The 15942-nt window shown below is 43.2% G+C and overlaps 1 protein-coding gene across 1 annotated transcript in view; it reads right to left on the bottom strand.

Moving 5' to 3' along the window:
- Positions 1 to 4078: 4078 nt before the first annotated feature.
- LOC139409458 (dynein axonemal intermediate chain 3) overlaps positions 4079 to 15942 on the bottom strand; it is a 30319-nt gene continuing 18455 nt past the window's right edge. Inside the window, exons 15-23 of the mRNA XM_071154631.1 lie at positions 15704 to 15857; positions 15324 to 15420; positions 13770 to 13894; positions 13431 to 13494; positions 10814 to 10944; positions 10419 to 10623; positions 10091 to 10182; positions 9828 to 9950; positions 4079 to 4831 (exon numbers count right to left, since the gene is read on the bottom strand). Of these exons, the coding sequence (XP_071010732.1) occupies positions 4694 to 4831; positions 9828 to 9950; positions 10091 to 10182; positions 10419 to 10623; positions 10814 to 10944; positions 13431 to 13494; positions 13770 to 13894; positions 15324 to 15420; positions 15704 to 15857 (1129 nt within the window). The 3' untranslated portion in view covers positions 4079 to 4693. The remainder of the gene's footprint in view (positions 4832 to 9827; positions 9951 to 10090; positions 10183 to 10418; positions 10624 to 10813; positions 10945 to 13430; positions 13495 to 13769; positions 13895 to 15323; positions 15421 to 15703; positions 15858 to 15942) is intronic.

The raw sequence follows: 15942 nt of genomic DNA, 5'->3' as shown, positions 1-15942 counted from the left end.
GGGGGCGGTGGCTTAGAGATTGGCGTCACTCATTCTAGAATCCCCCCGTAGGTCATTGGAGAATTGGAGAGTGTTCTGAGATCATTCTAAAACTAAAAAATGTTTGAGGGGATGTTGATATTACAGTTCCAAACACTTGACACAGACACAGACACAGACACACACACACACCTTCAGATACCTCCCATTGCCAAGTTGTGGTATGTCCCTCAGACTTCAGATTTTTGGTAGAGAGAGTAGGCCTAGACTAGACTTGGGGCAAAACTCAACATAGCTTTCAATTGAGAAAATTATAGGAGTCAAGAGGTAACATTCCGTTCCAATACCCTGGCTACCTGATCTGTTATGGGGTCAACTAATGAAATTCACCCCCCACCCCTGAGGGGACTTTAATGAAAACCTGAGCGATTTAGGTGTGTGGCCACATTTGTTATGAAGCAGCAAATTCACAATCAGTCTGTAAAATAGGCTAAAGTGTTAGGGCTCTATTCAATCTGGATCGCAAGCATTTTTGATTGCGAAACAGAAATGTAAAGGTAATTTCAGATTGAGCCGGCATATGCAGTGTTAACCATGAGTGCAGTCTCTGCTAACGCGGTAACATTGCCTTTAGTTCACACTGTAACGCTGAACTTCCACGATACGGCTTGAATAGAGCCATTAAAAACACTTTACATTACAGTGATGTTACTACTGGGTGTAACCAGTATTGGTTGATGCTAGAGTTAGGGTTGAAACCGGGATGTGGAAGCTAGGGTTAGGGTTGAACCGGGATGTGGAAGCTTTGGTTAGGTTTGAACCTGGGATGTGGAAGCTAGGGTTAGGGTTGAACCGAGATGTGGAAGCTTTGGTTAGGGTTGAACCGGGATGTGGAAGCTTTGGTTAGGGTTGAACCGGGATGTGGAAGCTAGGGTTAGGATTGAACCCGGGATGTGGAAGCTAGGGTTAGGGTTGAACCGGGATGTGGAAGCTAGGGTTAGGGTTGAACCGAGATGTGGAAGCTAGGGTTAGGGTTGAACCGGGATGTGGAAGCTAGGGTTAGGGTTGAACCGAGATGTGGAAGCTAGGGTTAGAATTGAACCGGGATGTGGAAGTTAGAGTTAGGGTTGAACCGGGATGTGGAAGCTTTGGTTAGGGTTGAACCGGGATGTGGAAGCTAGGGTTAGGGTTGAACCGAGATGTGGAAGTTAGGGTTAGAATTGAACCGGGATGTGGAAGCTAGATTAAGGGTTGAACCGGGATGTGGAAGCTTTGGTTAGGGTTGAACCGGGATGTGGAAGCTAGGGTTAGGGTTGAACCCGGGATGTGGAAGCTAGGGTTAGAATTGAACCGGGATGTGGAAACTAGAGTTAGGGTTGAACCGGGATGTGGAAGCTAGGGTTAGGGTTGAACCGGAATGTGGAAGCTAGGGTTAGAATTAAACCGGGATGTGGAAACTAGAGTTAGGGTTGAACCGGGATGTGGAAGCTAGGGTTAGAATTGAACCGAGATATGGAAACTAGTCCCTGTAGCAGTGTGAGAAATTAGAATCTCTCGAGGAAAACATGTCCATGGCAATACTGGCATCATGTTACCTCCTGCTGTCCTCCTCCCAGAGCAGCACAGCCGCCTCCTTCTGACTTTGCAGTCATATGCTCATATTTGCCTTCATGTCATGTGACATTTCACGCTGCCGCTTTAGTATTTGCATCCACTTCAAGCAGGGGTGCGTGTGTGTGTGTGAAGATAAACGCATTACGTGAGTGTATGTGTGTGTGAAGATAAACGCGGGTGTGTTTGTGTGTGTGTGCGTGCGTGCGGGCGGGCAGGCGGAAGAGTGTTTGTGTTAAGTGTGTGAGCTCCAGAAAACACTCTTTAGCCCCTGCAGCTGTGCCTAAGAGCTCAGATGAACATGTGTGAAATGTGTGGAGTGCCCCCTCACAGAGAGATTTAGACCTCCCTGTGCACCCCACCCCACCCCCTAACCCTTCCCTCACACCCCCACACACCCCCACTGAGCAGCTAGCAGCTAGGGCCAGGCCAGCACAATGCCCAGCCAATGGCTTAATTATACAGGCCAGATTTACAGGCCTCCTGCCCAGCACCTGCTTCCATTGTTTCCCAGGATTTGGAGGATACATCTCAAGCAGTGGCTAGCAGTGATAAAATAGGAATGCAGCCCATTCCAGCCCAGGCTACGCTAGGCATCCCGCCGTAGTCAGACGTCCCACAGTTAAAGATCTCCACTTTTTATGTTTGGGAAATCTCTTAGATTAAGAAATCAACTGACGAAGATCTGACAACATGAATAGCCTCTTCCTAAAGGGGTAGTGGTGGAGTTCTGGAGTTGCTGTTTGCTGTTCTGTGAGACCGTCTTGATAAAAGCCTACAGCAGCATTACATTTACATTTTAGTCAATAAGCAGACACTCTTATCCAGCACAACTTATAGGAGCAATTAGGGTTAAATGCCTTGCTCAAGGGGGCATCGGCAGATTTTTCACCTAGTCGGTTCAGGGATTTGAATCAGCATTACTGGCCCAACACTCTCGGCTACCTGCCGCCCCATATTTTCTGTGTGACTGTAGAGAGGGTTTGCGCTTTAACAATGCATACTTTCTAAGACTACAATCACCAACCCATTTATGCTTTTATATTATGCCGTAGTCAAATATGCCCTCACAGGCTTCAGAACTATCTTGTGATAGTGTTATAACTGTCTTATAATCACAGAGATTACATGTTTCAGCACATTCTATAGCCAGCCTGGGAGTGTGGAGTGAACAAGTGGCTCCAGGGGGCAAGAGGGGTGTTCCAGTCAGATCAGGTCCCCGTGAGCGTTAAGGAGGGGACAGAGGGGAGGGGAGATGGGGCGTCGTTTGTCACCCTGCCCTTGGTTCCTGGGGGCCATATGGACGCCTGCCTCTGTCCCCCCTCATACCCCCCTATGCCTCTCACCCCACCTCTCTCTGACAGGTCCATGTGAGTGAGTCGTGGAGAGAGTGAAGTCACCCGTGTGGCGTTTAATCCGTCCGACACTGCAGCATCTCATTTCCGCTCAGAGGCCCAGTGTGTGCTCTCTTCTCTTTCTCTCCCTCTCTATCGCTCGGTCTCGCTCTCTCGCACCCTTTCACGCTCGCATTCAGACTTCCCCACTGACGCTAACCCACTACCCTCTCTCTCTCTTACTTTTTCTACTTCACCTCTCATTCTTTATCTCTATATATATCATACTTTCTTCTCCTCTTAACCAGCACCTCTTTCATTCATCCCTCTCTCTCTCCACGTTTTCCCTTGGTGTTCTCCATGTATTTCTCTTATGTTGGCATCTGACCCACGGCGTGACAACCTGGCAACAGGCAGCTGCCTCTGCATTATGCACTATCCTCCCTCCCCTCATCCCTCCCTCTTATCCTCTCTCCCTACCCTCCACCAATCTCTTTCATGGTAACCACCACCAGCCGTCACTGATGACTATGGAGCTGTTTACCCACTCTCGACCTCTAATGGACCCTGTCCCTCTCCTTTCAGACTCCCCCAGGGAAGAGCAAGCCTAGGTGCCCCCATAACAACCTAGACCAAACTCACTCTATTCAACCCTTAACTCATCACTGTCAATCTCAAACCCAGCCTCTGCAGAGGGTAAACTCTGGTAGTTCCAAATATTTTAGAAACAATTGTTATCTGGAATGTGCAATATTTGAAATTGAACTGTTGAGGTAAATTGTCCAAATAATTCAAGCTACTCTTGAAATAACCATGCCGTAGGGTCACAATTATAGCGGCTATATATCCTTTCATGGCGATGAGTTACAGTACAATGGACATGCTAATTATAATCTCTACTGTAGTGCTGAGAGTATCTGCTGAGTGCTGCAGTGTGGATCAATACTGTTTAATCAATATCAGGCGGACAAGGAGTAATCAATACTTCATATGAGAGCAGAACCATGAAACCAAAGACCTGTGAAATGATTTCCTGCCGAGTTCAAATCCTTGGGTACTCACAATGTATTTCATTATCAGGGGCTCTGGGGAACCAATGATGAACCAGGGAGGATGGCAGGCATTACACAGTAACCAGAGTTCACGCAGACAAATATGTATGTATGTGTGTATATTTTTTATTTTATTTCACCTTTTTTATACAGGTTTTTCTCATTGAGATTACATTTATTTTTCACGAGAGACCTGGTCCAACAGCAGCAGGAAGAACAATGTTTCAGACAAAACAACTTACATACACTTAACACAACATTGAACAAAACTATAGATACACATACAGAACAACAACTACATATTACATTAAGAAACACAAATATCATAACAAAAAAACAGCTGACTTGTGTGTGTGAAAAACTCACTCAACTCTGAGGAATCTCTCCATTCACTACATGTACCCACAAGCAAAACAAGAGGCATACAGTTTTCTGAACAATTTACTAAAACCAAATGGAGCTTTTAATACTGTACATAGAAAATAAAAAGTGTAACAATTACATTTTCAATTGAATAGACACTTTGTAGTACTGTGTTAAATGAGTTGTGTGGTAGGCCTCTGGTTTCAGGGAGCATCAGACATCAGCCTGAACACTGGACACCAGGGTTGGGGTCAATTCCAAGAAGTTAACTGAAATGAAATTGACCCCAATACTGCTGGTCACACAAGGTGTGATATCAGGTGTCAGACTGAACAGTGGATTAGGGTTAGGATGTCAGATGTCAACCTTGTCTGTGTCTGGCAGCAGCCCCATTTCCTTCAGGATGACCGTCTCCAAGGACAAGTAGTCCTCATACTCCTTCATGGCCTCCTCCAAGATCTGCTCCACCTGCTTCTCTGGTATGATGGGTTCCTGGGGGGGGGCAGACCAACATGCTTTTGGTTCATCTTGGAAAAGAGAAATTAATAACAACCACAGTCGTATGTTGTTCAATTTATTTCAACCCTTCAGACCAATTGTGAGACCTCTCACAACAACCTCACAGAGACAGATTCCCAGCTGTAGATAGAGTTCTACATTTTCTCTATGATGGAAAACTATCTCTGTGATCAGTAATTACTCTACCTCGTCAGAGAAATGCTAAGATCAGTTATATAAAGAAGGTCAACCAACCCATTGTATTGTCTTTCATAATATCCTTCTTTGGTTAAACCTAACCTCATTTAAAACATCCAAGTTTGTGGTCTCCCTAGCAACAGGCCAGGACTAGCAAGTACAAAAATTCAGCGTGTGGTGTGAGAAAGTGAGAGGATAACAAAGTGAATGTTTTTTTAATATATAATGGCCATTTTGAATTTCTGTCTTATCAGGGCCAGACGGGAGAAAATCTAAACACACACACATTTCTGAAAACAGTAATCATCGTGTTTGGTTTTAAATTCTTGAGGTCTGCGTCTTTGTAGCCTACTCATAAAAGTATTTGGTCTGGATGGAATTTAATTTGTGTGTTTCTCTCCAAATGAGTGCAAAATAATAGGTTGGGAGACATGTCTGAATTGAATGTTGGTTGTTTACTTGAAAAGAAATGTATTCACTAGCCTTAAGATAGTCTTCGATCATCTTGACATAAGCCAGCGGGTTAGGGGATTTATTCTAAACTTTAATTTGTGCCATAACAGTAATTTTGTTCTGTCTGTTTGGGAAGAAAGACAGAATAAATATACATGAGCTCTGGGACAAATGCGCTATCATTGTTGCACAAAGATATAAAACCGTGTTTCAATCATAATCACTGTAATTTTCCCTTATATGTAGATGGTGTATAGTTTAGATTGGGAGTAGACATTCCATGGTGGGTGGCAAAGATAATTTAAATCTGATGATTTAGAATGATCTTAAATGGTTACAGACTAAATACTGTTTAATGAGAATGAGAGCATTTAAAGACTGAGTGAATTAAAGGTGAATTAAACAAACTCAAAGTTTGCTCAACAACAGCAACTACAACAACTAGAACCAAACTGGCAAGGTGTTCTTTCAGGGGGACACAAGGGGAAGTATACCTATTTTTTCCAGTAACCTTGGTTGAAATCACAGCCATAAATTGCCCACTCAAGCATCAGATAGTGGGTCTAATGGTTATGTGAAACCAGTTAGCTAGTTTGGCAAGGAGTGCTTTCCTTAGCCTGAAAGGTTTGATGAACGCTGTCCAGACATCTCCCTCTGATAGACCATTATGGATGTGAATATTACAGACTGTACACCTCTCCTGCTCTCTGCTGCTGAGAATCAAATACCAAGTAATGAGAGTGAACAGATTCCCGCTCCTCTCACACACTTGACTTTGCAGAATTGGACTGAGCACATCTACAGTTGAAGTCGGAAGTTTACATACACCTTAGCCAAATACATCTAAACTCAGTTTTTCACAATTCCTGACATTTAATCCTAGTAAAAATTCCCTATCTTAGGTCAGTTAGGATCAATACTTTATATTAAGAATGTGAAATGTCAGAAGTAGAGAGAATTATTTATTTCAGATTTTATTTAATTCATCACATTCCCAGTAGGTCAGAAGTTTACATACACTTAGTATTTGGTAACTTTCCTTTAAATTGTTTAACCTGGGTCAAACGTTTCGGGGAGCCTTCCACAAGCTTCCCACAATAAGTTGGGTGCATTTTGGCCCATTCCTCCGGACAGAGCTGGTGTAACTGAGTCAGATTTGTAGGCCTTGCTCGCACATGCTTTTTCAGTTCTGCTCACAAATTTTCTATAGGTTTGAGGTCAGGGCTTTGTGATGGCCAATAAGTTGACTTTGTTGTCCTTAAGCCATTTTGCTACAACTTTGGAAGTTGTGGCAAAATTGATCCATTTGGAAGACCCATTTGCGACCAAGCTTTAACTTCTTGACTGATGTCTTGAGATGTTGCTTGAATATATCCACATAATTTTCCAGCCTCATGATGCCATCTATTTTGTGAAGTGCACCATTCCCACCTGCAGCAAAGCACCCCCACACCATGATGCTGCAACCCCTGTGCTTAACGGTTGGGATGGTGTTCTTCGGCTTGCAAGCCTCCCCCTTTTTCCTCCAAACATAATGATGGTCATTATGGCCAAGCAGTTACATTTTTGTTTCATCAGACCAGAGGACAGTGCAGTTGCAAACTGTAGTCTGGCTTTCTTATGGCGGTTTTGGAGCAGTGGCTTCTTCCTTGCTGAGCGGCCTTTCAGGTTATGTCGATATAGGACTCGTTTTACTGTGGATATAGATACTTTTGTATCTGTTTCCTCCAGCATCTTCACACGATCCTTTGCTGTTGTTCTGGGATTGATTTGCACTTTTCGCACGAAAGTACGTTCATCTCTAGGTGACAGAACGCGTCTCCTTCCTGAGAGGTATGACGGCTGCATGGTCCCATGGTGTTTATACTTGCGTACTATTGTTTGTACAGATGAACGTGGTACCTTCAGGCATTTGGAAATTGCTCCCAAGGATGAACTAGACTTGTGGAGGTCTACAAATGTTTTTCTGAGATCTTGGCTGATTTCTTTTGATTTTCCCATGATGTCAAGCAAAGAGGCACTGAGTTTGAAGGTAGGCCTTGAACTACATCCACAGATACACCTACAATTGACTCAAAGGATATCAATTAGCCTATCAGAAGTTTCTAAAGCCATGACATCATGTTCCATAATTTTCCAAGCTGTTTAAAGGCACAGACAACTTAGTGTATGTAAACTTCTTAGTGTATGTAAACTTCACTGATACAGTGAATTATAAGTGAAATTATCTGTCTAAACAATTGTTGGAAAAATTACTTGTGTCATGCACAAAGTAGATGTCCTAACCGACTTGCCAAAACTATAGTTTGTTAACAAGAAATTTGTGGAGTGGTTGAAAAACAAGTTTTAATGATTCCAACCGACTTCAACTGTAACTTTGGGTCAATTAAATCTGTTTGCAAGACTTACCATGGGTAACAGATTGTCACCTTCTGGCTCAAGACATTGAGAATAACTTAGAAACAGGTACTCAGGAGTACACACACATTATACATCAAGCAATCTGTTATGTCATGGCTATCTTAAATGATTTTGCGAAAAAAATATATAGTGGGGCAAAAAAGTATTTAGTCAGCCACCAATTGTACAAGTTCTCCCACTTAAAAAGATGAGAGAGGCCTGTAATTTTCATCATAGGTACACTTCAACCACGACAGACAAAATGAGGGAAAAAATCCAGAAAATCACATTGTAGGATTTTTTATGAATTTATTTGCAAATTATGGTGGAAAGTAAGTGTTTGGTCACCTACAAACAAGCAAGATTTCTGGCTCTCGCAGACCTGTAACTTCTTCTTTAAGAGGCTCCTCTGTCCTCCACTCGTTACCTGTATTAATGGCACCTGTTTGAAATTGTTATCCTTTTAAAAGACACCTGTCCACAACCTCAAACAGTCACACTCCAAACTCCACTATGACCAAGACCAAAGAGCTGTCAAAGGACACCAGAAACAAAATTGTAGACTTGCACCAGGCTGGGAAGACTGAATCTGCAATAGGTATGCAGCTTGGTTTGAAGAAATCAACTGTGTGAGCAATTATTAGGAAATGGAAGACATACAAGACCACTGATAATCTCCCTCGATCTGGGGCTCCACGCAAGATCTCACCCCGTGGGGTCAAAATGATCACAAGAACTGTGAGCAAAAATCCAAGAACCACACGGGGGGACCTAGTGAATGACCTGCAGAGAGCTGGGACCAAAGTAACAAAGCCTACCATCAGTAGGTACTACGCCGCCAGGGACTCAAATCCTGCAGTGCCAGACATGTCCCCCTGCTTAAGCCAGTACATGTCCAGGCTCGTCTGAAGTTTGCTAGAGAGCATTTGGATGATCCAGAAGAAGATTGAGAGAATGTCATATGGTCAGATGAAACCAAAATATAACTTTTTGGTAAAAACTCAACTCGTCGTGTTTGGAGGACAAAGAATGCTGAGTTGCATCCAAAGAACACCATACCTACTGTGAAGCATGGGGGTGGAAACATCATGCTTTGGGGCTGTTTTTCTGCAAAGGGAACAGAACGACTGATCCGTGTAAAGGAAAGAATGAATGGGGCCATGTATCGTGAGATTTTGAGTGAAAACCTTCTTCCATCAGCAAGGGCATTGAAGATGAAACGTGGCTGGGTCTTTTCAGCATGACAATGATCCCAAACACACCGCCCGGGCAACGAAGGAGTGGCTTCGTAAGAATCATTTCAAGGTCCTGGAGTGGCCTAGCCAGTCTCCAGATCTCAACCCCATAGAAAATCTTTGGAGGGAGTTGAACGTCCGTGTTGCCCAGCAACAGCCCCAAAACATCACTGCTCTAGAGGAGATCTGCATGGAGGAATGGGCCAAAATACCAGCAACAGTGTGTGAAAACCTTGTGAAGACTTACAGAAAACGTTTGACCTCTGTCATTGCCAACAAAGGGTATATAACAAAGTATTGAGATAAACTTTTGTTATTGACCAAATACTTATTTTCCACCATAATTTGCAAATCAATTCATTAAAAATCCTACAATGTGATTTTCTGGAATTATTTTTCTAATTTTGTCTGTCATAGTTTAAGTGTACCTATCATGAAAATTACAGGCCTCTCTCATCTTTTTAAGTGGGAGAACTTGCACAACTGGTGGCTGATTAGATACTTTTTTGCCCTACTGTATATATAGTTTTAAATGCGCAGACAGCCCAACTTTAAGCAGGCAATATTCGATGCTCTGGCTTTAAACGTATGAGCTAAAAATGGCAAAACTTTAGAACCAGTTTGAATCGGTTCTGACCATGTGACATTATACACAGATAATGTTTTCCATCAGTTAATAATCATCTCTATATACTGTATCTCACCGTCTTCTTTCTCAGCTCCTCTGCCTCGTAGTCTTTCTTCTCCTTGGCTCTCATCTCCCTCCTCTTCTCAAAGTACACCAGCCTGTCCACCTCCTTCTCAAAGTACTTACTCATGCTCAGCTTCTATACACGCACACACACACACACACACACGCACGCAGACGGAGGATGGTAGAGCTATATCAAACACATTGGAGAAAATAAAACACAGATGGTAAAATTGAATACATCCTGTTGTCCTAGAGGCCACCTCCAGTACAAACCTCATTGCTGGAGGGGCTGCGAAGTGTCCATGGGATCTCCAGAATATGCAGAGTGCCCAGGTGATCAGACACAGCCAGGAGATGCTGCTTTGCTGTTTGTACAACAAACAAAAAGTGAATCAGATTAATACAGAACTTTCTGAATCGAACAATAAATAAATACAGGGATCCAGCAGCAGCAGCATTAGCAACATAGCCTGGTTCCAGATCTGTTTGTACTGTCTTGTCAATTCCTTGTCAATTCCTCCACAATGACCATAAGAGTTGGCAAGAAAGCACAAACAGATCTGGGACCATGTTGGCAGCACCAAGATCAGCGGCAACTCACAGGAGACGATCCAGGGTTTGATGCATGTGATCTGGGTGGCAGTGATGTTCTGGGTCTGGGAGGGCTCATGGGTCTTCTCCAGAAGGTCCCACACATCAATATTCCCATCCTCCTTACCGATGAAGAGCACAGCTGGACGTGACTGGGACCAGTATCCCACAGTGCACTTCTTCTGAGAACACGATGACTGGATGATGGGGCCGTTCTGATAGGTCGTAGATCACAACAAGTTCAAATGCTTAAAAACATTTTTATAAGCCTTATCATAAAACCTTATAAAGGCTCATATATACTTACAACAAGTTAGAATGCATTATACCCGCAGGGTTTAAGTTAAGTGATACCAAATTATCTTAATGAGTCTGTGTTTGACCAAATGTTGTTATTGTTGTTACCGTGACGCCCTCCTTCCAGATGGCAAAGGTCCATCCTCCCACGGTCAGAATGATGTCTTTAAAGAAGGGAGACCGACGAACAGTGTTCACCTGCCCATCATGGATTATAAACCGATGAGAGGGCTTAGCACCTGAAAAACATAGAGAAGTAGACAGAAACAGAGAGAGAGACAGAGAGAGAGAGAGAGTGTGCGGTTAAAGTTGGCAAAAAACACACACATTTCTTTCAACGGGGCCGGGCGGTGACATGGGGGAGCAGCTTAAGTCCACCCTCTTCAACATATATATATCAACGAATTGGCGAGGGCACTAGAACAATCTGCAGCACCCGGCTTCACCCTACTAGAATCTGAAGTCAAATGTCTACTGTTTGCTGATGATATGGTTATTCTGTCCACAACCAATGAGGGCCTACAGCAGCACCTAGATCTTCTGCACAGATTCTGTGAGACCTAGGCCCTTACAGTATATCTCAGTTAGACAAAAATAATGGTGTTCCAAAAAAGGTCCAGTTGCCAGGACCACGAATACAACTTCCATCTAGACACCGTTGTCCTAGAGCTCACAAAAAACTATACATACCTCAGCCTAAAAATCAGCATCAGGGAATGTTCACAAAGCTGTGAACGTTCTGAGAGACAAGGCAAGAAGGGCCGTCTATGCAATCAAAAGGAACATAAAATTCAACATACCAATTAGGATCTGTCTAAAAATACTTGAATCAGTCATAGAGCCCATTGCCCTTTATGGTTGTGAGGTCTGGGGTCCGCTCACCAACCAAGAATTCACAAAATGGGGCAAACACTAAATTGAGACTGCATGCAGAATTCTGCAAAAATATACTCCATGTATAATGTAAAACACCAAATAATGCATGCAGAGCAGAATTAGGCCGATACCCTCTAATTATCAAAATCCAGAAAAGAGACTAATTCTACAACCAACTAAAAGGAAGCAATTCCCAAACCTTCCATAACAAAGCCATTAACAGCAGAGAAATTAACCTGGAGAAGAGTCCCCTAAGTATGCGGATACTGGGGCTCTGTACACAAACACAAACAGACTCTACAGAGCCCCAGGACAGCAACACAATTAGACCCAACCAAATCATGAGAAAACAAAAAGATAATTACTTTGAGAAAGAATTTACAAAAAAAACGGAGAAAACTAGAATGCCATTTGGCCCTAAACAGAGAGTACACAGTGGCAGAATACCTGACCACTGTGACTGACCCAAAATTAAGGAAATATTTGACTATATACAGACTCAGTGAGCATAGCCTTGCCATTGAAAAAGGCCACTGAAGGCAGACCTGGCTCTCAAGAGAAGACCTGTTGCCACAAGAAAAGGGAAACCAGTGAAGAACAAACACCATTGTAAATACAACCTATATTTTTATTTTTTTATTTTCCCTTTTGTACTATTTTGTAACTATTTGCACATCATTCCAACTCTGTATGTAGACATACTATGACATTTGAAATGTCTTTATTCTTTTGGAACTTTTGTGAGTGTAATGTTTACTGTTAATCTTTTACTGTTTATTTCACTTTTGTTTATTATCTACTTCACTTGCTTTGACAATGTAAACATCTGTTTCCCATGCTAATGAACCCCTTAAATTGAATTGAAATTGAATTGAGAGAGAGATTACCCCAGTTCAACCACATAGGAGATGAGCCATATTGTCAGGCGGTGGGTGTAGCTGGTGCATGAAGTCAGGCGCAGGGGAGCAGAGATGAGTGAACAACGCACTTTACTCAAGAAAATAGCACAAGTAACAGTACCAATGTGCGAACGGTTGCTACAAAACACGGGTGAAAACAGCACCCGGACAAAACAAGCCGGAAATGTACCGGCATGAACAATAAACAATGACACACAAAGATATGGGGGAAAAAAGAGAGTTAAATACATGACCAGTAATTGGGAGATGAAAACCCGGTGTGTGGGAAAACGAGACAAAACAAATGGAAAATGGATCGGCGATGGCTAGAAGACCAGTGACGTCGACCGCCGAACACCGCCCAAACAAGGGGAACCATTTCTCCCTTTACCATTAACTAACATGAGGAACGTGCTTTATAGGGAGCAATTTACCATTAATGTACAAGCAAATAACCTTTGTCTACCCTGACGCTGTTGTGACACCAGACACAGTTTATTATTAAGTAATCACATTCCTGTGCCCTGCCAAAACAAGATGAGGGAACCAAGTTTAATCTCCTGTAATTGGTCATAAATTGCTGAATGGCTCAATACTTTAGTAGTGATACTATTGTAGTCTAGCAGCCATGATATTAAATCTATTTCCCAGACAGTAAATGCCTTGTTTTGTTTCTTGACTGCCTCAAATCTCTTGTGCTTAAACAAACTATGATTAGGAGGAGAATAGGAGATCCTGAAGGCATTGTTTGAGTCTCCATGGAATCTGTAGAGCAGTTACATTCATGATACTTAAGATATATGAAACAAGCAACCAATCTCCCTGATTACTCAGAGCTCTAGAGGTTTAGGAGATTATGTATTTTCCTTGGCTGTGAACCAACGGACGTTTTAACTGTAAGAGTATAGTTTAAATGATATTATAGATAGTCTCATTTATGATGATCTTACTGAACAGTCGTCCAGAGTCGTTGTCCTTCTCCAACTTCCAGTCTGTGTACACAAGCTCTCCATCCTGAGGGCAAAATGTGGTAGAAAGAACAAGTTGTAGCTGAGTTTTACCTTAGTGTAACTAAGCCCCAGGATGGATAGTTTACAGTTGGCATACAGTATGAAGTGACCTGTGACTTGAATTGAGTTCTTCATGAAAAGTATTAACTCCATAACTCATCAATGAAACACATTCCACCTCTAGTAGTACGTACTTTTCAGTTACTTGATAATAGTTCCCCCTTGGAACTTCCTTCCATCCATCCATATAATAGTTATGGAGAAGAAAGGCTACGTTACCTCGGTTCCTGCGTATAACCTGGTGCAGATGTCCTCCAGCGGTTTGAGTTGTTTGGCTGAAGGCACTCTGAGCAGGGCGTACTCTGGAGCAACCTCTGACCTCTCTGCATTCAGGTGGGCCCGGTCTGTCAGGGGTTAATAGGGGGAAGCACAGAGTGAGCAGTGTTGTTATGGAGTTAAACATCATAGTTAGGGCATTTATTCCAGATAGCCTTTTGTAGCTCTTTAATGACTCTGTGAGTGAAACAGCCAGGGCAGTTGACCGGAGAGCACGCGGGGCTGTGGCTCTGTAAGGCTTGGTACCAGCTCAGTCATCTGACCACCACCAGCAGGAGAGGGAGAAGGAGAGGAGCGGCCTTTTCAGTGACAAAAGCCCCACTGTCTGCAGTGATAGTGCAGGACTCAACAGCATGTTCACAGCCCTTTATCGCCATATTATATTAGCTATCTCTAGGGTATGATCACTACACACTATTAGTTATAGGAGATGTAGGCTACTCATTAGAACTGTGGTTAAGATCAAATTGGGTTACACTAACAAACGTTCCAGTGATGACTGATGACATTGATCATCATAGCGTCATTGATCACACGAAGATCACCACCTTCTACAATCTAAACCTAGTGTTCCTATTGGGTTGGAGGATCGTAGGGAGGAGTCTTTAAGACAGGACAGGTAACACCTTCCAATCAAGACTCTCTACCTGACCTTCCATTCTCTAACAGACAAAGCCGCTACCCACCATAACTCAAGACAGCTGACCCTATTCATTACATAGATCATATCGAAACAGCCCACGACATGCCCAAAAAATGCCCCAAAAATTCAGCACCTTTTAGGTTCAGTAACTGAAAATGAATTCATTCCATAACCATTAAGAAAGCTGTGTGTATAAATGGAGATCTTAAAGCAGCAAGACAAAGGCAGGTTTTCTTCTTGATGTACCACCCGAGACACAGGAACATCTTTTGGCCCCAGGGGCTCAGCAGCATATTGCAAACAGCTGACAGTCAACAAGGTTAATGCCCCCTGACTATGAGAGCCTTGTCTAGGTCTGGGACCGATCGTTTAATAAAACAGTATGAAACCAGAGGCGAGAAGGGTGAGATGGGTGAGGGGGGTGGTGAAGGGAGAGACGGCCATGCCCCACTGATCATAGTGCTCACTGATCCAAAGTAGAATCTGAGACAGTGGCACGCTCAAACACATACACAAGCATGTCGAACGCAATGTACAGACACACTGACAAACACATCACACACTCCACAGACAGTGTGTGCCCTGCGGGTCCATTACAAAGAGTAACTAGTCTCTTATATCTTTATCTCCTAAGATTCTTGATTTGGTAGACAGATGTTGTTTTGGCTTGCTGTTTAGTGTTCCGCTCATCTGTGTTGCTTCAAGGGGTTAGAAAAAAGGGAGAATGAAAATAGGAAAAGAAAGAGTGACAGCAAGAGAAATAAACAGAGGGAAGGGAGATGCTCACCTGCATCACTGCCTGAAGGAGAAGGAGAGAGTAAAACGGTAGAGGAAGAGGGAAGGTAAATACTCACCTGCGTTGCTACCTGTATGGTTGTCACAGGTGTTGTCTCGCAGGCTGATTTTCAAAGGGCTGTATTCCCCGCTGGTATCAATCTTAGGCAGGGAAACCTGACACATGACAAGACGATAGCTTTGACATCTATCTAATGCCTTTAGAGAACTGTCAAACACACAGTACATTCCAAAAATAGGCAACACTAGGAACACCACTCTCCCTTCATATTTTCTATGTGTATTTCCGACAGATCAGAAGTGTAGGGGGAAATTAAAGTGTAGATAAAGGGGTTGAAGTGGAGACTGAACCTTGGTCTCTGGGGTCATACCAGGAGTGTTACCAATTAACCAAGGGGTCTGTTATAAATCAGTAATGGTACAGTGATATATGCTGTACCCTGATGAGTGGTTTCCATGTGAGGTCGAGGTGTTTGAAGGTGTTGGGAACACCGTGAGGATTCTCCAGGGGTTTCTCCTCCACCTTCTGTTTCCGCTGGTCGGCCATGGTCTGGAGTACCCTCGGAGCACGTATATCCCAGAACATCACACAGCTGGTAGGGAGAGAGACAGACACAGAGAGAACAAAAGAAACAAACAAAAACACCAACAAAGAGACAGGACCTAACATTTGATACA

This window comes from Oncorhynchus clarkii, chromosome 5 (genome assembly GCF_045791955.1).
Source record: "Oncorhynchus clarkii lewisi isolate Uvic-CL-2024 chromosome 5, UVic_Ocla_1.0, whole genome shotgun sequence".
Lineage (NCBI taxonomy): Eukaryota > Metazoa > Chordata > Actinopteri > Salmoniformes > Salmonidae > Oncorhynchus > Oncorhynchus clarkii.
This window is presented reverse-complemented; position numbering and strand designations above follow the sequence as displayed.